The 22,820-nt window shown below is 43.3% G+C and overlaps 1 protein-coding gene across 1 annotated transcript in view; it reads left to right on the plus strand.

Annotated features, from left to right (window-relative positions):
* LOC310635580 (dedicator of cytokinesis protein 7-like) overlaps positions 1-22,820 on the plus strand; it is a gene marked incomplete at its 5' end in the record, with an annotated part of 198,900 nt that overhangs the window by 61,989 nt on the left and 114,091 nt on the right. Inside the window, 8 exons of the mRNA XM_083354666.1 lie at positions 1,362-1,486; positions 5,500-5,593; positions 6,887-7,049; positions 16,905-17,022; positions 18,232-18,302; positions 21,190-21,328; positions 22,133-22,234; positions 22,503-22,589. Of these exons, the coding sequence (XP_083210792.1) occupies positions 1,362-1,486; positions 5,500-5,593; positions 6,887-7,049; positions 16,905-17,022; positions 18,232-18,302; positions 21,190-21,328; positions 22,133-22,234; positions 22,503-22,589 (899 nt within the window). The remainder of the gene's footprint in view (positions 1-1,361; positions 1,487-5,499; positions 5,594-6,886; positions 7,050-16,904; positions 17,023-18,231; positions 18,303-21,189; positions 21,329-22,132; positions 22,235-22,502; positions 22,590-22,820) is intronic.

The following is a 22,820-nucleotide window of genomic DNA, read 5'->3' on the forward strand; positions in this document are numbered from 1 at the left end:
ATATGGTTTCCCAACTTAACGATGTGATTCTAAATGGGGCTGTGAAATTTTTCCAAGACTTTCTATTTATCCCATACTAGCATTAAAGATAACTTAGTAAAATCCATGCTGTCTTTGTTTCTTTGGTCTTGCCACCTATGGTACATGAGGTTGACACATTAGAAAGTATATTATTCTTCCGGAATGAAAACTGAGATGCCTTGTGACGGGCATCAGGAAGAAAATGCCACTCTTGTCCCCTGGCTGAATCATACTTTCTGATAGTTTACTAGCAAAAGACAATAGCAGTCTGGCATGCAGGCATTCAACATAGGAATCCCAATACTGAAATACAGAGTGGTGCATTTTGTTTATGATCATGAGGTTGGAAACCAATTCAAAGGAAATTTGCAACTTTTATTTAAAGACAGGAATATTTCAGTAGATTCACAATTAGAGATAAGAAATTTAAGTCCATCTTCATAATCATATTTCAAGGTCCCCTCTTTGGCAAACCTTGCATGCCGTTTGCAAACTACATTGTGTCTTGTCCCTGCTATAGTGTTCATATAGCTTTTTATATTCCACTGGAGATACCCACTTGCCAAGAGGCATCAGAATATCATAAAGTATAGCCTCTGTAATAGACTGTGATAGTTCAGGGCCCATTTTTAGGACACTGAGATTCCCTTCCAGACAGATGTGTTAATGGCTACTGTTCTGTTTCTTGGGGGCCCTTTTGATTTGCTTGTTTTTAAAAAGCAAGAGAATAATTTTCAAAAATGGCTAATTGAAGCTCTACTTTCTCAGACAGATTATATGCAAACTGTAGTCTGTATCCATTAGGTTTACCATTGAAATAACATTTACTCTTTTTTTCTGTGCTGGAGATAAACTTAAGAATAGAATAGAGCTGGAAGGGACCTTGGAGGTCTTCTAGAACCTATACCATCTCAGACAAAAGACTGTCTGGTCTCTTCTTAAAAACCTCCAGTGATGAAGCACCCACAATGTCTGAAGGCAAGCTGTTCCACTGGTTAATTGTCCTCACTGTTAGGAAGTTTCTCCTCAATTCCAGGTTGCTTCTGTCTCTGATCAGTTTCCAACCATTGTTTCTTATCCTGCCCTCTGGTGCTTTGGAAAATAATTTGACCTTTGACCCCCTCTTCTTTGTGGTAGCCTCTCAAATACTGGACTACTGCTATCATGTCACCCCTATTTCTTTTTTTCTTTAGACTAGCCAAACCCAAATCCTAGCCAAACCGAAGATAAGGAATTTGAAGATCATAACAGTAATTCACCTAACTGTTAGGTTATTTCTTGCTTATGACTTCTAAGGACATATGCATGCCTTTCCTACTGAACACTCTCTCCTTTTGCAGAGCGCAAAGGCACCTGGAATGAGCGCAAGAGAAAAGCCTTTGGACGCCTGAGTGTTGGTGAGGAAATGTGCAGCTTTAGCAACTTCCGTCCAGCCACCCTCACAATCACCAATTTTTTCAAACAGGTTAGAAGCTTGAATGTTTTTTGGACTAGCCTCACCCAGAGCATCATGTAGGTTTAATGTTTCTGAACCTCTGAGAATGCAGATATAGAAACAGAGGGGTTGAAGCATCTGTGAAGTGAGTAAAGCATAAACTTCCAGAATCTCTTCTGGCAAAATATAGTAATTAGTCTGCCATGAAACAGTGGGTAAATCACTTTTCTGTAGCTGCCAAAATGGAAACATGTCAGTGTGATAGACCCAACATTCTTGCTTAATGGAATGGGGTAAGCCCCAAGGTCTGAAAGGAAAGTAGCTGGGAGAAAGATGCCCTTGCCTTCATATTTCTTGGCATGCAAAGTGGTTTCATGTGGCCCGTGAAGCCATCCTGAAAACAGGATGCTAACGATGTAGAGCTGGCCACGCCAGTAGGCCATATGCACTCTAGCCATGCCCACCCAGTAGGCCACGCCCACCCGGCCCCCTGAGGGCAACCGCAATGGTGATGCGGCCCTCAATGAAATTGAGTTTGAAACCCCTGTTCTAGAGTCTCAACATCTTTTTTACATTGTGGTGACCAAAACTGGTTGCAGTATTCCAGATGTGGCATTACCAAGACATTGTAAAGTGGTATTAATACTTAAATACTTAAATACTTAAGACATTGTAAAGTGGTATTAATACTTAAAGGGACGCGGTGGCTCAGTGGGTTAGGATGCTGAGCTTGTCGATCAGAAGGTCAGCAGTTTGGCGGGTCGAATCCCGAGTGCCGCGTAACAGAGTGAGCGCCTGTTACTCGTCCCAGCTTCTGCCCACCTAGCAGTTCGAAAAACGTAAAAAAATGCAAGTAGAAAAATAGGGACCACTACGGTGGGAAGGTAACAGCGTTCCGTGCGCCTTTGGCATCTAGTCATGCCGGCCACATGACCACGGAGACGTCCTCGGACAAGCACTGGCTCTTCGTCTATGAAACGGAGATGAGCACCGGCCCCTAGAGTCGGAAACGACTAGCACGCATGTGCGGGGGAACCTTTACCTTTACCTTATTAATACTTCATGTGATCTTGATTCTATCCTTCTGTTAATGCAGCCTAGCACTGTGTTGGCTTTTTTGGCAGCTGCAGCACACTGCTGACTCATATTTAAGTGATTGTCTACTAGGACTCCGAGATCCCTTTCACCGCACTACAAACAGGGCACGGCTAGTGCCCGCGTGATACTCAATAGCCCCACTCTGTTCTTGCATGATGCAGTGTCTTGTTTCTGCACCCCACGGTGGCCATTTTTGGGCCTTGCAGTGCGGTGATGCCCTGTTTTTGTGCCCCACGGCTCAGTGGAGTTCCATTTCTGCTCCCCACGGTGCGTCGTCCATTTTTGTGGCTTGCAGCATGATGGTGGCAGCCCATTTTTGCACCCTGAGGTGCAGTAGCAGCCCTTTTTTGTGGCTGAGGCACGTCATCCCATTTTCGCAGCTGAGGCATGGCAGTGTCCCATTTTTGTGTCCCAAGGCATGGTGGCATCCTGTTTTCACAGCTGGGTGTGGCATCAGCGTACTGTTTTCATAGCTGAGGTGCGGCGGCAACCTGTTTTTGCGTTCCACAGCTGCGGCTTTAGCACAAGTGAGGGGTGTGCGTGCACACTGGCCAGTCTGGCCCGCGGCCTGGTGGCCAGGAAGCCATGGCTCACTACAGGGCCATGGCCCACAGGTTGGGGACCCCTGCCCTAATGTAGTACAGTAGTCCTTGACTTACGACCACAATTGAGCCCAACATTTGTGTTGTTAAGTGAAAATTTATTAAGTGAGTTTTGCCCCAGTTTACAACCTTTCTTTTCCACAGTTGTTAAGTGAATGGCTGCAGCTGATAAGTTAGTAACCTGTTGATTAAGTCAATCTGGCTTCCTCATTGCGTTTGCTTGTTAGAAGGTTGCAAAAAGTGATCACATGACCTTGAGAAAAAGTAATGGTCATAAAGCAATGGTCATAAAGAACCAATTGCCAAGCATCAGAATTTTGATCACATGATTATAGGAATGCTGCAGAGGTTGTAACTGTAAAAAATGGTCATAAGTCGCTTTTTTCAGTGCCATTGTAACTTTGGACAGTCACTAAATGAACTGTTGTATGTTGAGGGCTACCTGTATATAATAAAACTGCACAGGGGAAAATAGAAAGAAAATCATACCAAATGAACTAGGGAGAAAGTTAAAATCAAAAAGACCTTTGTAGAATTGAAAAACAAACCCTTAAAAAACAACTAAACAAATTACAGGTAGTCCTTGAGTGAATCTCGTACCTCGAATGAGATCACTCCCTTGCTTGTTAAAATGCATGTGGCTTCTTAAGTGCACATGAGGTATTTCAGGGTGGGGAAGGCCATGGGGGGGGGCTAGTGATGGAACAAGCCCCCAAGGCCTCCCCGACCCACTAAGATACCTCATGGTTCTCCCTCTCTTCTTGCCGCACCAGACTCACTTACCTTGAAAAGATCTTTCTGCTGCGGTTCCTGCTTTTGAGGGACAGAAGAGTCAATGGAAGGTCCTGAATGCCGTAATATTGTGCAAGTTGAGGCACTGATCCTCTTTTGCAAAGAATGGGTGCCTGAATTCTCACACTGTTTGTGGTGCCTGTCTCCTGCTTCCCCCCAACTCTGGAGCCACACAGCTGCCGTCCCTGGAACAGAGATCAGGGGAGGGGTCTTCTGTATGCCTCTGGAGGTTGGATCCAGCCCTCAGAGGACTACTCCAAGTTGCTGCTACCTGGAACAGAGCTTCCAGAGGTTGACTTCAGGCCTCATAGTGGTCCTCCAAGCCATTTGCGCCTGGAACGGAGATCCAGGGGGGTGGCCTTCTGCATGCCTCAGGAGGTTGGATCCAGGCCTCGGAGGACTGCTCCAAGCTGCTGCTGGAGAACGAAGCTTCTGAGGCCTGTATTCAACCTCCGGAGGCATGCAGAAGCCCTCACCCCATCTCCATTCCAGGTGCAAATGGCTTGGAGGGCCCCTCCAAGGCTTAGATCCAACTTCCGGAGGCATGCAGAAGGCCCCCCCATCTCCATTCCGGGTGCAAATGGCTTGGAGGGCCCCTCCAAGGCTTAGATCCAACTTCCGGAGGCATGCAGAAGCCTCCCCCGGTCTCCGTTCCGGGTTGCTTGAAGGAGGCCTCAGGCTCTGAGGACAATAGGGGTCACTTTCTCCCCTAGCACGGGGAGCTCTGGACATGGGTGCTAGGGCCTGGCCTTCTCCCTCACTTGAAGGCTTCAGGCCTGCCCTCAGGCAGAAAGAAGTTGGAAGCAGGAGAAAGGCACTTTTCGCATAGAGAATGAAAGTTTCTGGGGTCTGTGATTTGGCGCAACGTCTAACACGCGAGATCACTCACTCCAGAAACTTCCATTCTCAGCGCGAAAAGCATTTCCAAGCCAACTCTCCTCTCCCTCAAAGTGAAAGAAACTGTGACAGAGAGGATTTTTGCAAGGTAGGTGAGTCCGGCGTGGCAGGAAGAGAGGGGAAACAGTTGTGAGGAGTGGGGGGCAATAGGGTGAATGTTGCAGTGCCACTGAAGTCACTTGTAAGGGCAAACGACTGCTGTGGTGCTGCAATAGTCATAATTTTGGGACTTGCTCGTAAACACTAGGGGGTGCTGATCACGTAACTGAACGAGCTTTAAGTGAATGCTCGTAACTCGGCAATTACCTGTAACCTCCTTATTAATAAAATCCTAAATGTATATTTTTAAGAAATATTTAAACAACACATATATTAAGCTATCAGAATTATATACCGTAACCTTCTATTTCAATGTTGTGAATAATTTTTTAAAGAAAGAATCAAATCTAAATTGGAGAAAATTGCTTCATCTGGTTTTCAGTACAAAGCAGATTTGAAGGCTGAGAGTCTTGGCAGGCTGTGTCCTGATTTGATTTTTGAGTACTGAAGCTCTGCATAAACATTTTTGGATGAGAGGTAATAGAGAACACTCGTAAAAGGCTATACTAGTGAATGCCACCGTCTTTGCCTTCTTCTGTCTCTCTTCATTTTCAGGAAGGCGATCGTCTCAGTGATGAGGATTTGTACAAGTTCCTAGCAGATATGAGGCGGCCATCTTCTGTCCTGAGAAGACTCCGTCCAGTTACAGGTAAAATAGGGTATTGTAATACCATTCTTTGCCCTTTTTACTTGCTCTAGCATGATCTTGCTCTAGCATGTGCCCAATGCATTTCAAATTTCCCCCAAAATGTGTTATAAAGTAAGACTGAGCCGCCAGTTTTCAAGTGGCACTTTGGAAATTACATTGATGTAATGAAGTGTCCTTTCTTCAAAGTACTGAGATGGCTACATTCTCTAGAGAGCTCAGCCTGGTGACCTCAAAGGCTTTTTTTATTTATTTGTATCCCATCTTCATCATTTTTACAAATAACTCAAGGTGGTGAACATATCTATCATACCTTCTTTCTCCTATTTTCCACAGAACAGCAACGCTGTGGGGTGGCTGAGAAAGAGTGACCCAAAGTCACCCTGCCAGCTTTCATGGCTAAGGCAAGATTAAAACTCATGGTCTCTCACTTTCTAACCTGGTGCCTTAACTGCTAGACTAGATTGACTCTCTTTCCAAGTTGTCTATGCAGGCACCCATCCACAAAACTTGGGCTGAAGCTATCACCCATGTAGTCACTGACCATTCATTCATTCATTTTCTATATCCACCCATCTCAGCCAATTATTTTTGTAATCGGAATCCCAGTATTCTGTGGATGGCTTTCTGCTGATCCATAGTTTTCTAGAATTCCCTTGACCCTTCACACATAAACTTGACCCTTCACACATACTGTGTTTCCCTGAAAATAAGACCAGGCCTTATGTTAATTTTTGCTCCAAAAGATGCATTAGGGCTTATTTTTCAGTTAGGTCTGTATTTTGGGGAAAATACAGTACTAAATGTCTCCCATCTGGCTAACGATCTTAACTGGGGCTTATTTTTGGGGTAGGGCTTATATTACAAGCACCCTGAAAAATCATGCTAGGGCATATTTTCCGGTTCAGTCTTATTTTCAGGGAAACATGGTAGATCTCCATGCACAATGCTAAGGTACAATATGCTTTGTTTTGTAATAGTATGGAAATAATATTACAAAAAAAAACCATGGTATACCTTAGCGTTGTGCATGAAGGTGTGTGTGTGAAGGGTCAATTCTATCTCTGCTCTTTAGTCCCAATGGTCTTGCTTGGGCATCTTGTAAACAAAAAGAGTTCTGCTGCTAGTGCTTGTCCTTCAGCTTCAGAATGGCTTCACATAGGATAAAGATGGATCTCAGCGTCATCCCACCTTCCAGTTGTCCATGGTCAATCCTTGTGCTTGAGGCCTGTCTAGACATGTTGCTCTGTATGTACAGTAAATCATTCTTACATTCTTCTTGTTTTTGCATCACAGCTCAATTCAAGATTGATATTTCACCAGTGCCAGAAAACCCCCATTATTGCCTCTCACCTGAACTGTTGCATGTCCAACCCTACCCTGATTTGCGTGTCCGACCCACCAAGGAGATCCTTGAATTCCCTGTTCGAGCAGTCTATGCCCCTCATACAACATATCGGTGAGCACACATCTTGTGAAATTGCAAGTGTAGTCCCTGAGAGGAAAGAAGCTCAGTTTTGGAGTTTTCTTACTTTCTTACTCTTTTTATACAATCTTGCATATTACCATTGAACACAGTTGATTGTGATATTCCACTGATTATTTTGTGTGGAACATAAAGCTTGTTGAAAACTTCAGTTCCTTTTCATTTGGCCTACCTCACCCTTTCTCTCTTTTCTTTCAGTTGCCAAAAAGTGTTCTTCATAAAAAGATAAAGACCATGAAACTTTCAAGAAAAGGCTTTTCTTTTCTTTTCTTTTCTTTTCTCTACTCTTTCTTTCTTTCTTTCTTTCTTTCTTTCTTTCTTTCTTTCTTTCTTTCTTTCTTTCTTTCTTTCCTTTTTATGTTAAAATAGAACCCTTATTTAAAAGTAAGCAGGAGAACTTAAGGAATGATGATGTCTCTACCATCAGCTAGCATAATGAAATCCAACAGGGATAAATATACTGATTGTCAATCAGGTTTCAGATCCCCCCTTCACTCTGGCACCTCTATGGTTCTTTATCTGAAAAGGAGCATATGCAGTTGCATTGGGCAGGTATACTGTCTAACCCAGTGGCTCCCAACCTTTTTTATACCCCATACCCCTAGAATGCTTCTAATATATTCTTGCACCCCTTACAAAAATTATGCATATACACTATAATTTTGAAAACTCAAGTTTTTGCACCCACTGGAATATTGTCTCACATCCCCAGGGGTGCGAGCACCCCCGGTTGGGAACCCCTGGTCTAGCCAACGCCTTTATAGAATAGGGAGGCTAGGTCTTGTTAAATATAACCTCATGTTTCTTATAATAACCAATATGAGATAAATATCTCCTTTGTCAGTGATCTGAGACTTCACTTTAATAATGACTGTTGTTACATATAGGAGTCGACTCTACCAGGGCTGCTGGTCACATCTGTTAGGACTCACTTCAGTCCCACATCTTAAGAAAGCAGAACTCTTGGAAACATTTTCTTCCAATAGGAACTTTTATTAAGAGTAGTTGATAGCAGGCATAATAGACAGGATCTGAGATTTCCTGCGCAAAGCGATAGGTTAAGGTATCCCCAAGCAAGACCGCACCCCATAGTTCGTCCGGCCAGTGTGGGACAGTGAATCCCCAGGTGTTAGGTCCATTGTGGGAAATGGGGAGATAACATTGGCCCGTCTCTGGTTCACACAGCGATGGTCGGCGGCTCTTCACACCTTCCTCTGAGAGCATGGAAACAAACCAGGCATGGAGGTTACATTCCTTATTCCCTCTGTTGTTCTAGCTGACAGTTTAGGGAGAGAAAGTTCAGAGAGAGATATAACGTGGGAAAGCAAAATATTACATTGTAGAAGATAGAGGAAGCAGAGGCAATAAACCTGCGGGCACATCCCCCCTCCCCCTTTAGAGTATGGCAGAACCCAGGGAAAGGTGAGATTTGATTTTGGGTCAGAGGGGATAGATAGAAATGAAACAGAATGGGTTCTGACAATATCATTTGATCTGTGTAATAGTATCTTCCCTAAGGAATATCTTTTCCTGTTGCCTTGCCTTTTTCTTGTATCCGGAGCACCTGTTTTGCCTGTTCAGCCATTTGCTCTTGCTACTGCTTGGTTGCTGCGAGTAGGAACCAGACAGTGAAATTCTGCTGATGCACATGGGCCTTGAGGAGAGAAGAGTGGTTCTCACAGGAGTGTCCCTGTGTGCTGTTGGACTATAGTGCTTGAGACCCCAAACATTGAAGAGCTTTCACTTCTTTCACTGCATGTCCTCTACTTGCATTCCATAGACTGACCTCCCCCAACCCTTTCCCCCATTCATTCTTCTAAGGCAGAATGTGGGCCTTCTTAGGAAAGAGCTTTGTTCATGTGAATGTATTCCAATATGCCTGGCAAGGTCTTATAGTATCACTAATTACATTGCAATTGCAACCTGGCTCTCTAGAAGAGGAGCAGCATGCCAGGAAGCTTTTGTATCTATGGCAGGTAGCCTGTTTATTCTCTCTATCAGCTTTGCTAGTTAAATAGGTTGGTGCATTGAAGAAAAGCTGTAAGAATTTGGGGGTGGGGGGTATTGCTGTGGCTGACTAGTAGAAATTATCCCTATAATGCTCTTGGTACTGAAGAAATGCCAGCTAATAACTAAGTCAACTCTAATCCTTGCCCTAAGACATCTGCCGCACAGACTGTTAAATCAGACATACCTTAACAGGGATCTGAGTAAGCTGAAAATAGGCTCATAAGATTAAAGCAGATGGGGATTTGGCTTGATTTTTCAGAACAGTGTGATTGTCATTGCTGAAACTTAACTGTACATTGCTTGAAAGAGTAGGTTATTTTATGCTTGGTCCCATGTGAGGTATGCTGTGTGATTCTTATTAGTTACAGCCATGCATCATAAGAGCTTTATGCCATTCCTTTCCTGGAGCAGAGAGGCAAGCTGGTGAAGCTTACCTAGCTGGGTCTGGAGATGATTTTAGGAACTCTTCTCAGAGAGCAAACTGGTATGCGAGCCCATCTCCAGGTTGGAGGGTAATATGATTGTTTTAAAAAATTAACTCCTCTTACCCTGTTGGCATGGGAGTACATCTCCAGTTTGGAAGCTAATATGATTTTTTAAAAAATAAAAATAAAAAATTAACTCTTCTTATCCTGGACAGGCTTTCACTAGTCATTGAAAACTTTTGCACATTAATTCCTCCAAGCCTTCATATATTCTCCCTTTACACTCTTGAGTGTCATGTAGCCAAGAGGGTTTTGTAGAAGTTATCATAGGGAGTGGGTCTAGCTGTCACACACAGAGCTATGTTACCTAGTTTGGGTAATGAACTCCCTTCTGGTTACTTGTATTAGGCAAGTGAGCTTTAAAGAGAAGCAGTGAATAGAATTGGGAACAGGTTTTGGTGAGGTGGAAGATAATCAGATATATGCCATAAGAAGTCTCATCAGCTGTTAGGTTTTTGAGGCAATCCAAACAAGAAGCACATCAATGAATACTAGCACTATCTTTATTGTAAAATTTACATTAACAGTTTCGTAAATCTGAAAGTATTCCTTCTCTCTTTTCCTTTTACTCTCCCAAAAACTAGAAACTCTCTTTTGAAACAGTTTTCACCACCACCTCTGTGTTTCTCTGGCCTGTGTTACTTTTTGCATGACAGGTGTTCAGTCATGTAATTCCATTACATGAACATACAGGGGATTAATGAATTAATGAATTTGGATAGATTCAGCAGTCTACTGATTTAAAATACCAGAGTTTAACATAAAATTAAAGGAAGGTGAACAATTTCTTTTTCACAGAACACTGATTTTTTTTCACTTGATTTTTTCCAGAAACAATGTACTTCTTTTTCATAGGTTGTACAGGAAAAATGAAAACTGTGATATATGTCTGATAACCACATTTCTGAAAAATACTTTGATTTGAAGTTGGATTATGTGCACTGTCTACAAGAACTGTGAAGGACAGATTTATAAAGAAACCTGAAAAGATTACAGCAAGTTTATTAATCTCTGGGTTTGTTGTTAGCATCTAGTTGAGTAGTTGAGTAAACATCACATAAAAAGAGGGTGGCAAACCAATTTCATAATAATGTCTAGAAAACAGAATGGCTGTGTCAGTGTAGTCAGTTCAACTCAAGGGAGTGAATGAATGGTTTGGAAACAAAATAGAGAAAAGAGGCTAAATATTGTTTTCCCTTTGCCCATTCTGTAGGTAAGCTCTGTGGTTTCTGGGGATTTTACAGAGTGAAGCTATGAAAAGCACAAAGCATAACCTTATAGAGTAGTGTCTGCTGAATTAAAAGGAGTAGTTACCTTCATAGCTGCAAGCTCCCATTCTTTATTTTGGAAATCTTGGTGATCCATGCTGGATAGCTTTTCTTCAAGCAACTTAACTTCTAGAGGTGTCAAACTCAATTTCATTGACGGCTGCATCAGCATTGTGGTTGCCCTCGGGGTGGGCGTGGCCAGGGTGGGCGTGGCCTACTGGTTGGGTGTGGCTGGAGTGCATGTGGCCTACTGGGTGGGCATGGCCAGCTCTACATGGTTCGGGTCAAGGGTACCTATGGGGGCTGGGCAGGAGTGGGACAGATCTAAGGGTCTCTGGCAGAAGGAGATGGGACTGGGGCAAGTGCCAAGGCATGGTCCACTGGAGGAGCCTCACTGTTCCTCTCAGGCCATGGGGGGGGGCTGGACAGTGGCACGGGGGTCAAATGCCCAGACTGGCCCTCAAGCACCCACAGCACTAAGCCCAGTCCCACTTCCCCAAGGGGGTGCCCAGGTGCTGTGCTTGCTCTCCTTAGCCAGGTTGCTCATGATGGGTACGAGGGCAAAGTGAGGAAACCCAGCTTTGTATCCAAAGCTTCCTTAGCAATAGGATGGGAGACCCCCCAGGATAGGCCAGGAGGAGGGGGCAAGGGGATGGTGAAAGGGCAGCAGGGCAGGACTAAGGCAGGACCTCCCTTAGACCCCCCCTCTCCTTCCTTCCTTCCTTCCTTCCTTCCTTCCTTCCTTCCTTCCTTCCTTCCTTCCTTCCTTCCTTCCTTCCTTCCTTTGAATAGACTGGTGGGAAAATATTTGAGATGAGGGAGGGACAAAAGCAGGCAAGAAACGCAGCTGGGGAAGTGTCATCCTTCGTGAGGAATGAAGAAATGCACCATCACCTGGAAGTGGCCAGCACATGGCCCTCACCTACTTCACATATCCGGCTTGGTGGGCTCTGGGGGAGAGGATGCCATGAGCAGCGTGAGAGGCAACGTTACCTGCGCAATGCTGCCCAGCCCCCAGCCTGCCTGGTTATGGCAGGCAGCAGGGCGCTCTCCTCACAATGCCTAGAGGCTGAGCCAGGCAGCACGAATCTGAAGAGAAGCGCAATGCCACCCAGCCCCAGCCTACGCAGTTTCGGCAGGCAGCGGGGTGCACTCTCACAGCGCCAAGAGGCTGAGCCAGGCAGTGCAAATCAAAAGAAGAGTGCGATGCCACCCAGCCCATAGACTGCCCATTTTTGGCAGGAAGCAGGGCGCTCTCCTTACAGTGTCGAAAGGTTGAGCTGGGTGGCACAATTCTGAAGAGAAGCACAATGCTGCCCAGCTCCTAGCCTGCCTGAAGTAGGCAGGGCCATATGCTGGCAACTTCCAGGTGATGGTGCATTTCTTCATTCCTCACAAAGGGTGATACCTCCCCAGCATGCGCCCAGGGGGCGGGGCCGACGCAGCAGGGGCCAGCCCTCGCTGTTTCCAGATAGCCTTGTCTAAGACTGAATGTATTTCAGCATAGATGAGCACCACGAAGTTGTACATTGGCTACTGGCCGGCCTAGGCCAGGGCCAAGGCAGTGGGGGCTGTTCCCTCACTGTTTCCAGGGTGGCTTTGCGGGCCACATGAAACCACTTCGCGGGCCGAATCCGGCCCCCGAGCCTTGTGTTTGACATATCTGTTCGAGCATAATCCACTAGCAACTCCTGCAGCTCTTCCCTCTTGGCCTGAGTCTGCTGTTTCAGTATTGTGCCCTCTGCCAATTGGAAAGAGCAGAGGGGTTAGCTGGGGAGAGGAAGGAAAGAGCAACTTGAAAGACTGGATGCTGGGAGTAAATACTTAGAAGAGGATAAAGTTGAAAATCTTAACACTGTACATTTGGAAGATTACCATTACAAATCTGGAGCTAGGTTAAAAATGAGAGTTTTGCTTTATTTATGTATCCATTGGCTTTATATCTTTCTAGGGCAAGGCTTTTCAACCAGTGGTACGGGTACCACCTGTGGTACATTGGCACCTGGCAAGTGGTACACGACCATCCTAGAAAGTGGTAGCAGGGGAGGGGAATGAGCTGAATTGGTGGTAGCACCGCACAAGCCTGAGCGAGAGATGGCTAGAGCTGCAGGGCTGTCAGGGCTTAGCAGAAGCACCAGGATCAGCGCTTCTTCGGGGCTGTCAGGGCTCAGTGGAAGCGCTAGGATCAGCGCCAGGCTCCAGCTGGAGCTTGGCTCTGATCCTGGCGCTTCTGAGCCCATCAGCTAGAATGTTGCAGCATCTCCAGGGTCTTGTAATTTACATTCAGATGCTTGGCAACTGATTCATGTTTATGACAGTCACAGTGTCCTAGGGTCATGTGAAGTGACCAAAACCTGCTGCAACCACCCAGCAGATGGGGGGAAATAAAAACCAAACACCTCCCCACCCCACCCCCGCTGGCAATCCTCAACAGAAATGCTCACAACAGAGACTTCCGGTTTCTGTGAGCAGCGAAGCAGTCAAGGGATTCGGAATGCCGAGCCCCTCAGCTGAGTTTCTTTCTGCTTGGGGACCCTAAATGGGCCAGAAGCCATCCCGGAGAGGTGGCAATGAAGGAAGGAAGTCTCAGGGACCTAGGAGAGATGGCAGTCTCCTCGATTAGTCCAGGAGAAGCCTTCCAGAAACCAACAGAAGAAAGGCTAGCCCAAGCTGCAAACAATGGAAGTCAAAAGCTCTACTATAAGCTGATTGTAAACAGCGCATTTGAATCTGGGTAAGAATGTTGCTTTTCTGTATCCTACCTACTTTCCTGAAGAAGAGAATCTCCCAAAACAAAAGACCTCAGAGAGAGAAAGAGACAAAAGGAGGGGTTTCCCCCACCACCACCTTTTGGCTATTGGAAGCCACGAATTTCACCCTTTAGGGAGGGAAAAGATTAGAAAGATCTGAAAAATCAACCAATGCTGACACCTACTGGTAGATGAGGATTATCTGGAAACAAATTTCTGCCTTTGACCTTCAAAGTTTTCAATAAACACAGCTGTTTAGATAAAGTGAGACTTACAAATCTGAAGGAACAGAAACGAAGAAAAAAAATATAGACCTGGACTATACATATTTACTTAATTCTGACTTCAAAGCCATTTCCAAAGGGGGGGGGGAAGAAAAAAAATCTGGACTTTTGGCTATTATGGAAAATCAGAGACTTGTAGAAAATACTTATGAAGAAATAATGAATACTTCACAAGAGGAAATATATGATAAGCTGCAACCAATTCAAAGGACAATGATCTCAAACTACAAAGAAATACAGAACAACTTTGAAAGTATAAATCAACTTATCTCCAATTTAATTCTACACCAAGAAAACTCAGGGAAATACAGCAGAGATAACTGAACATAATTCCGAGAATAGAGACTTAAAGATGGAATTTTACAAAACAAAAGAATATGATTTAATTCAAGGGGAAGAAAAGATAACTTACATTTCAACACCTCAAAGCAAATTTGAGGATAAGAAAAAGGACTGGAAAAAACATTCTACAGAGATACTAGGAAAAACAGAACTGGAGAGACAAAAGGTGACAAGAGAAGTGGAGAGAAAAGGAAGGAAAAGGATTCCTAATAAAAAGGGAGTTGGCAAACACCCATAACAAAGATACTGATTTACTTTATCTACAGTAATACCTATGATAAAACGGAAAAATCTTTTGATCCAGCAAAGTATATTGATTAAGAAAGATACTGGGCAAAGAAAAAAGATTAAAATGGAATCTAAGAAAATAGATAACGGGACCTATCAGAGAGAATATTTTAAAAAGAAGCATTTGTTTGAATATGGTTAAAGAAATAGAAAAACTTTCTTTTTGGGAAAGAGGAAATCAACCAAAATTAACATATGGAATATAGATTTTAGAAATTAATTGTTAAAGATTGTTCTACAAATGTAACCCAGACAACACACTGTTTAACAATTATTGAGTGATTTATGCCTTGTTAAAAAAATCAATAAAATATATTTTAAAAAAAGCAATGCTCACAACAATGAAAACTTTGGACAGGAGGAAGAGCGCCAACAGCTGTGGCTTGGGGGGCACTTTTTCCAGTGCCATTGTAACTTCAAACAGTCACTAAGTGAACTGTTGTAAGTTGAGGACTACCTGTACTTCATCACTTTTTTTTGTCATCAAGTTTTTGACACCTTGCTAGGCGACTGGTGGTACTCGGATGTTGCCATATCCTAAAATTGGTACAATGAGTGAAAAGGTTGAAAAGCCCTGTTTTAGGGCATATAGACAAATTATTGGGTACAAAACTGCTGTTTTCCTTCAGCACAACTCCTTTTATATCAGGGCCCTACTTCCTCCCTTTAAAAAAAATCATTTAAAACCCAGTTACCTTCAGTCCTTTAATTCTCTCTCTGATCTCATTCTGGTCCAACTGGATATTCTGAAGCTGATGATACAATACCTTAAAGCCCTGCTGATAGAAGTCCATGGGTTGTCTGATCTTGTCTAGCTTCTGGGCCATGGAGTTGTAGAGGTTGTGCATTGCCTGGCTGAATTTCATCACTCCATAGAACAGCACACTGACCTCTTCCTGCAGAACCTCCTCCTGGAGGCCCATCAGGGAAGGGGCAGGCATGGCTGCCTGGCACATTAGGAGGCTTAAGAATATGGAAGCCACCATAGCTCTGATTGGTCCAGTAGTAAAACACAGTGACTGGAAGCTTCTTATATAGAGAAAGTGGGAGGATTTCAGCTGGAAAGGCATAGGTGATTTTGGACTTGGGATCTTTTTGCCTCTCTGGCTATGAATGAGTCAGCACTATTTTCAAACTTGGCTCTTATTCTACTTTGATCACTGATGGGGCACAAAGATCCTGTCTTGGAGCAATAGAATTTCACAAAACTAGGCAGGAACCAGATTACTTTTATTTATTTATTTATTTTTATTTTAATTCCATTTATATCCCGCCCTTCTCCGAAGACTCAGGGCAGCTTACAAGCTTAGCAGTAGCCTTCATTCTATGTATAAGCCTGCTTATTAGGGCTTTCACACACACCCCAAGCGGCATTAATACAAAGTCAGCTTAATTGCCCCCAACAATCTGGGTCCTCATTTTACCTACCTCGGAAGGATGGAAGGCTGAGTCAACCTTGAGCCTGGTGGGAAGCGAACCTGCACTAATTGCAGGCAGCTGGTGTTACTTAAGGAGGCATTAGCCCACTGCTCCACCAAGGCTCCACCAATTACGACAAAGATGTTCAGTTTGTTTTGGGGAATTGTATAGCTTGAGGATAGACTCAATGTATTTATCCTGGCTGGCCTGCCCAGAGGAGCATGCTGTGTAATTTGCTGCTATTTGGCGGGTTGGGATGATCTGAATGTCTACATCAGAGTTGTCCATGCCATGCCTCTGGTTCTTCCTGTGTAATCACTCTCTTCCACTTTTCTGGGAAAACAGTTCACATCTTTTTTTAAGATGGCAAACAGTACTTGAGGTCAGACTAATAAGAAACTTATTTTAAAGTGTATGAATCCTTATTCTCAAAACAGTTCACATCTTTTTTTAAGATGGCAAACAGTACTTGAGGTCAGACTAATAAGAAACTTATTTTAAACTTATTCTCAAAACAGCATCTCCTAATTATGAAAGGTACGTATAACCAGGTTTAGGGGAATCCAGAAATTTGCAGATGTATAAAGAATGAGAGGTGCAGAGGAAGCCACAAAAAAGAAAGAAAAGAAAGAAAGAAAGAAGGAAGAAGGAAGGAAGGAAGGAAGGAAGAAAGAAAGAAAGAAAGAAAGAAAGAAAGAAAGAAAGAAAGAAAGAAAGAAAGAAAGAACTGAGCCTGTGTTGTGAGTACATAATGCAAAAGATTAGAAGGAAGAATGAAAAATTTGGGAAGCAAAGAATAATGGCATAATTCTGAAAAACAGCAAAGCTAGCAGGCGGAAGAGGGGTATCCCATCCAAAAACTTTCTGCTCTGGAATTGGGGGTATGGAAGATAAGTTTTCTGCTTCTATGGCTTCAAGAACATACATTCCTCTTTTCTTCTCTTGTGTCTTAACATTTTTCTTTCTCTTCTTTTTTTCCCAGGAATCTACTCTACATTTATCCCCAGAGCTTGAATTTCAGCAGCCGTCAAGGCTCGGTGCGAAATATTGCAGTGAAACTGCAGTTTATGGCTGGAGAGGATCCTAGCCAAGCCATGCCTGTGAGTGAGACCATCCTCAGCTGCTTCCTCCTGTCTTTCATCCATCACTGGAATGGTGGTGCAGAAGGGAGCCCTGACCACCCCACTTTTGAGCTATCACGTTCAGGGTGGATGAGGAGCTTCATTTATGACCAGACCCACAACTTATATTTCTATAATTCCTATTTTCATATAAGAAAATGTAGGATTTTGAGTTTAGAAAAGAAACTCAAAGTCCTATATTTTCCCATATGAAAATTGTGCTTTATCTGCAGCAGATTTAATACTCAAACCATGGGCTGGGCTTTTATACTAAAGGTTGGTTGTTGCTTGCCAGCCAATTTAATAGCCAGTCAGGGTTTATCACTACAGTATGACCTGCCAAAAAGTTTGATAAGTTCAGAAGAAAGCATGCTGAGTAAGCAATTTAAAGGAGAATGACCTGTTCTCTGCCAGGAGGAATCTTCTTCGGATGCTTTCAATTCAGTTTTCTTTAGAAATGATCCTGCAAAAGAGCAACTTGCTCATGGTTTCATTCATGAAACCAGGGGTTATGAAAGTTCTTAAGGGAGAGCTTCTGAAAGGCCATGTCTATTAGATTTTGTTGCTTTGTTTGTAAATGAGAATGTTATAATAGCCATTGAAAATACTTGAAAGGTTGTGGGGAAAAAATCAGCATAGCAGTAGATTATCCTTATGGTATTTCTGGACTTGAATAATCAGAATAATGTAAGAAAGGAAAGGATATGGATCACATCACTTTTCCCTTCCCAAAAGTGTCAGAATGGGAAGTTTTGAGATATAGCAATAGCACTTGGACTTACATATCGCTTCACAGTGCTTTACAGCCCTCTCTAAGCTGTTTACAGAGTCAGCATATTGCCCCCCACCCAACAATTTGGGTCCTCATTTTACCGACCTTGGAAGGATGGAAGGCTGAGTCAAACTTGAGCTGGTGAGAATTGAACTGCTGGCAATCAGCAGCAATTGGCAGCACTTCGATTCTCACTGGCTCAACATTGACTCAGCCTTCCATCCTTCCAAGGTCGGTAAAATGAGGACCCAGATTGGTGGTGGCAGGCAATATGCTGACTCTGTAAACTGATATATATGGTATTTGTGGACAAATAATGAAAATCACTGGGGTTTATCTCTCATGCTCCCTCCCTTGACCATTTTCATGCTCTCTGTTCCTGACTGATACTGTTTTGGTTTCTTCTTATGCTCCAGGTTATCTTTGGAAAATCAAGTTGCAGTGAGTTTGCCAAAGAGGCTTACTCAGCTGTTGTGTACCATAACAAGTGAGTCTTTAGCAACCAGAGTGGGAATTGAAGGTGGCTGTAAATAGGTTACAAGTGTTTGTTTGGTTAGTCTACACCAGGGCTTTTCAACCTTTTCACAGATTGTACCACTTTTAGGACAGGATAGTATTTGAGTACTACCAGTGCTTAGCAAGGTGACTGATTAGATTTATTTGTTGTTATAGAAATGGCTAGTTTATAATATTATGGAAAAGTAAAAAGTTGAGGTTCAATGTTAATGCTTCCTTCTACTGCAACAGAGGAACTTTGTTCTTTTTTCCCTTCACCCCCTCACTTTCCCCCCCTTTTCCTTCCCACTGTGTCCTACTATTTGCTTCTGTATTTTTGTATTTTATTCTATAATCTAAAAAACTATTACAAACTGTAGAAAAAAAGTACCGTATTTTCCAGCGTATAAGACGACTTTTTAACCCATGAAAATCTTCTCAAAAGTCGGGGGTCGTCTTATATGCCCAGTCGTCTTATACGCCGGAAAATACGGGTAGTCTTATATGGCGAGTATAGCCCAAACCCTATACCCATATTTTTCGGACCATAAGACGAACTTTTCCCCCCCAAAAGTAGGGGGGAAAACGAGGGTGCGTCTTATGGTCCGAAGCTGATCTGTATGGCCAGCCCCAATCTCCGCAAGTGGAAAGCAAGGGAGATTGCCAGGAGCATGAATCGGCACGTGCTGAGAAACGCCGATCTCATGCTCCTGCAATCTCCCTCAGTTTCAGCTTCCCTTGCTACAAGAGAAAGCAGGCTGAAACGGAGTGAGGGAGATTACCAGGGAGAGGGAAAGGGAGAGGGAGAGAAAGAGGGAGAGAGAGACAAGGAGAAAAAGAGGGAGGGAAATAGAGGGAGAGAGAAAGGGAGAAATAGAGGGAAAGAAAAATAGGGAGAGAAAGAGGGAGAGAGAGAAGGAGAAAGAAAGGGAGGGAAATGGAGAGAGAAAGGGAGAAATAGAGGGAAAGAGAAAAATAGAGAGGGAGAGAAAGAGGGAGAGAGAGAGAAGGAGAAAGAAAGGGAGGGAAATAGAGGGAAAGAGAAAAATAGGGAGAGAAAGAAGGAGAGAAAGGAGAGAGAAAGAGGGAGGGGGAGAGAGGGAGAGAAAGAGGGAGAGGGAGAGAAAGAGAAGGAGAGAGAGAAATTAAATTAGTAACATGATTGTTAAGTGAATCTGGTTTCCCCACTAACTTTGCTTGTCAGAAGGTTGCAAAAGGCGATCACATGACCCTGGAACAATGTGACCATCATAAATATGAATCGATTGCCAAGCATCCGAATGTAAATCACATGACCCTTGGGATGCTGCAATGGTCATAAGTGTGAAAAATGGTCATAAGTCACTTTTTTCAGTGCCATCATAACTTTGAACGGTCACTAAGTGAATCATTGTAAGCCGAGGACTACCTGTACTTTATCATTTTTTTCCTTTTTGGGGGGGGTGTCAAGTTTTTGACACCTTGCTGAGTGACTGGTGGTACTCGGACATTGCCTTGTCCTAAAAGTAGTACAATGGATGAAAAGGTTGAAAAGCCCTGTTTTAGTATACCTGTACTATTTGGTTCAGAATATTTTTTTTCTTCTTTTCCTGCTCTAAAAACTGGGTGCGTCTTATGGTCAGGTACATCTTATGGTCCGAAAAATACAGTAATTTAACAGGAAAAGTAGAGGGTCGTCTTATACGCCCAGTCGTCTTATACGCCGGAAAATACAGTAAAAAAAGTACCAGTTTTAATTTCTTCGGTGGCTGTTCCTTTGCTGAATCACTTTCCCTTTGCACTGACAAATGTATGATGAATTTATCCATGTTTATTAATATGCACCACTACCAGCTAGTTCAGGGGTCTTCAAACTTGGCACTTTTAAGACTTGTGGACTTCAGCTTCCAGAATTCCTTAGCCCTCATGGCTGATTGAGGAATTCTGGAAGTTGAAGTCACAGGTCTTAAAGTTTGTAAGTGTGTAGACTCCTGAGCTAGCTGGTTGGCCCTTCTGAGCTCTTCCACAGTGTAGTAAGAATGCACCCCCCAATCCCTTCCCTCTACCCTTAAAGACACAGGAATCAAGTGCAAAGCAAGAAAGACAAACTCCATTTTTTTCCTCTTTAAGCTGCCTCAGGCATGTCACGTGGCAAACCAAGACAGAAAGGCTCTGGCAATTGGGAAAAGCTTTAGCTTTAAATTAAGCGTTTCCCTTCAAAGAAAACTTTCTAAAACTCACAGACAGACTCAATTAATTACATTTGTTTAAAGGGATTAAACCTTTCCTGTTGTCTTTTTCCCCTTCCCCCACCCAAACCATGTTCTTTTATAACCTCTCCTCTCCCCCCTCCCTTTTTTTTCTTCAGTTCACCTCCAGCTCCAAGCTGCTTCTGGAAGCACAAATCAGCTGGAGCTAATCAGCTGGAGCTAATCAGCTGGAGCCTTGCCGGTTCCTGGGGCTTCTGCTGAGCCCAGACAGTCCTACAACTGTAGCTGCCTCTCCCTCTCCCTCTCCCTCAGGCTTGGCTTGCTTAGGCTCATTCCCCACCCCTGCAACACTTGGCTAGCAATCACATACCACCTGCCATGTGGCAAAGTACCACAAGTGGTAGGAGTACCACAGGTTGAAAAGCACTGGTCTACAACATCGTTGTCAAACTCAATCACATCATGTGATGTATCATGATGTATCACAATGTTTTTTGCCTTTGCAGAGCCGGGGTAGGTGTGGCCTGTGCATGACATATCTGGCCTGCGGGTCACCAGTTTAATACCCCTGGTCTACATTGAACTATGCAAACTTTGTCAGATTTCCTGTGCAGATCTTTATTACAAATGTGTAAATGAGAAGTTTTATAAAGTGTTATTGTCAGCTTTCTGACCTCCCTGTCATCCCAGGTCACCTGAGTTCTATGAGGAGTTCAAGCTGAAGATCCCAGCCAATTTGACAGACAACCATCATTTGTTTTTCACCTTTTACCACATTAGCTGTCAACAGAAGCAGAATACACCTCTGGAGACTCCTGTTGGTTATACAGTGAGTTTCAAAAGAAATAATGGAGTTCTGTAGGTACAAGGTAGAGCCTATGATTTATTGTAAAAGGGCCCCAGTTTAAATCTCCACTATCCTTCATTACAAAGAAGCTCAGATAAAGGGACAAGGAGAATTCCCTGCTTTAAAATTATCAAATTTTGGCATGAATCAGAGTAGGAGCTGTCATTGTATATACTGTATTTATATTTGATCAGTTTTCCTGGAATGCCCTTTACAGGCAGTCTTCAACTTACAACCATTTGTTTGGTGGCCATTCAAAGTTACAGTGGCACTGAAAAAAGTGACTTACGACCATTTTTCACACAACCGTCACAGCATTCCCATGGTCAAATGATCAAAATTCGGATGCTTGCCAGCTGGCTCATATTTATAACATTTGCGATGTCCTGGGATCATGCGATCACCCTTTGTGACCTGACAAGCAAAGTCAATGGGAAGCCAGATTCAGTTAGTAACCATGTTACTAACTTAACAACTGAACTGATTCATTTAATAACTCTGGCAGGAAAGATCGTAATATGGGACAAAATAATGATTCCTTTCCAAATTTTGCTCAGTGGGATTTACTGTTGTCAATACCAATATTACATTGCCTTGAATATAGAAGGTGGAATAGTGGGAGAAGAAGAATCTAGTTGTTCTGTGTGCTGTATGTGATTGTAAGTCTGCTTTTCTTAACAAAACTGATCTGTCAGGCAGGAAGAAGAGGGTTGGATTTCAGAGGAAAAGTGGCAAGTGAAGATACCAACCTGCAAGGACTTAACTTTGCCTGTTTTCTCTTCCTAGTGGATTCCTCTCATGCAACATGGACGGCTGAGAACAGGGCAGTTTTGCCTGCCGGTATCAGTTGACAAGCCTCCACCCAGCTATTCAGTGCTCACCCCTGATGTAAGTAAGGAGGGGCTTTGTTTTCCTAGAGGGCAGAAGCAGAAGGGCCTTTCTTCACCTGGGCTTCATTGTGAAAGATGTCTCCTTTCTCACTTCCTACTACCACAGCCCCCTCTCTCAATTTTGCTAGGCTTTGACAGGTCAAACTAATTTTAAGTTTTCATTTTTCAGAATTGTAGCCTATTTTACAATGACTACTAGACTTTCCACTGGCAAGATTTTTTATGCATTTTGTTTATAATGCTTTTTGTGGATTGCTTCTCTGTAGGTGCAGCTGCCTGGCATGAAGTGGGTGGATAATCACAAAGGGGTCTTCAGTGTGGAAGTTCTGGCTGTCTCCTCTGTCCATACTCAGGTGAGAGGACAAGTCAGTGGTTAATCTTCCATGTTGCCCTAGGAAAACAAAAGAGTTGGGCTTGGTTGTATCTTCATGTTGTTTTTCAGCTGGGAATTTGCCTTAGTTTTGCCCCTCCAAGTCTAAAATGGAAATCTTAGTCCACATATAAATTAATTTTCTTTTTACAAAATACATGCCAAACATTTTTTCCAAATTCATAATATGTTTCTTTTTGGCAGCCTATTAGGC

This window comes from Vipera ursinii, assembly GCF_947247035.1.
Source record: "Vipera ursinii genome assembly, chromosome: 2".
NCBI classification, from domain to species: Eukaryota; Metazoa; Chordata; class Lepidosauria; order Squamata; family Viperidae; genus Vipera; species Vipera ursinii.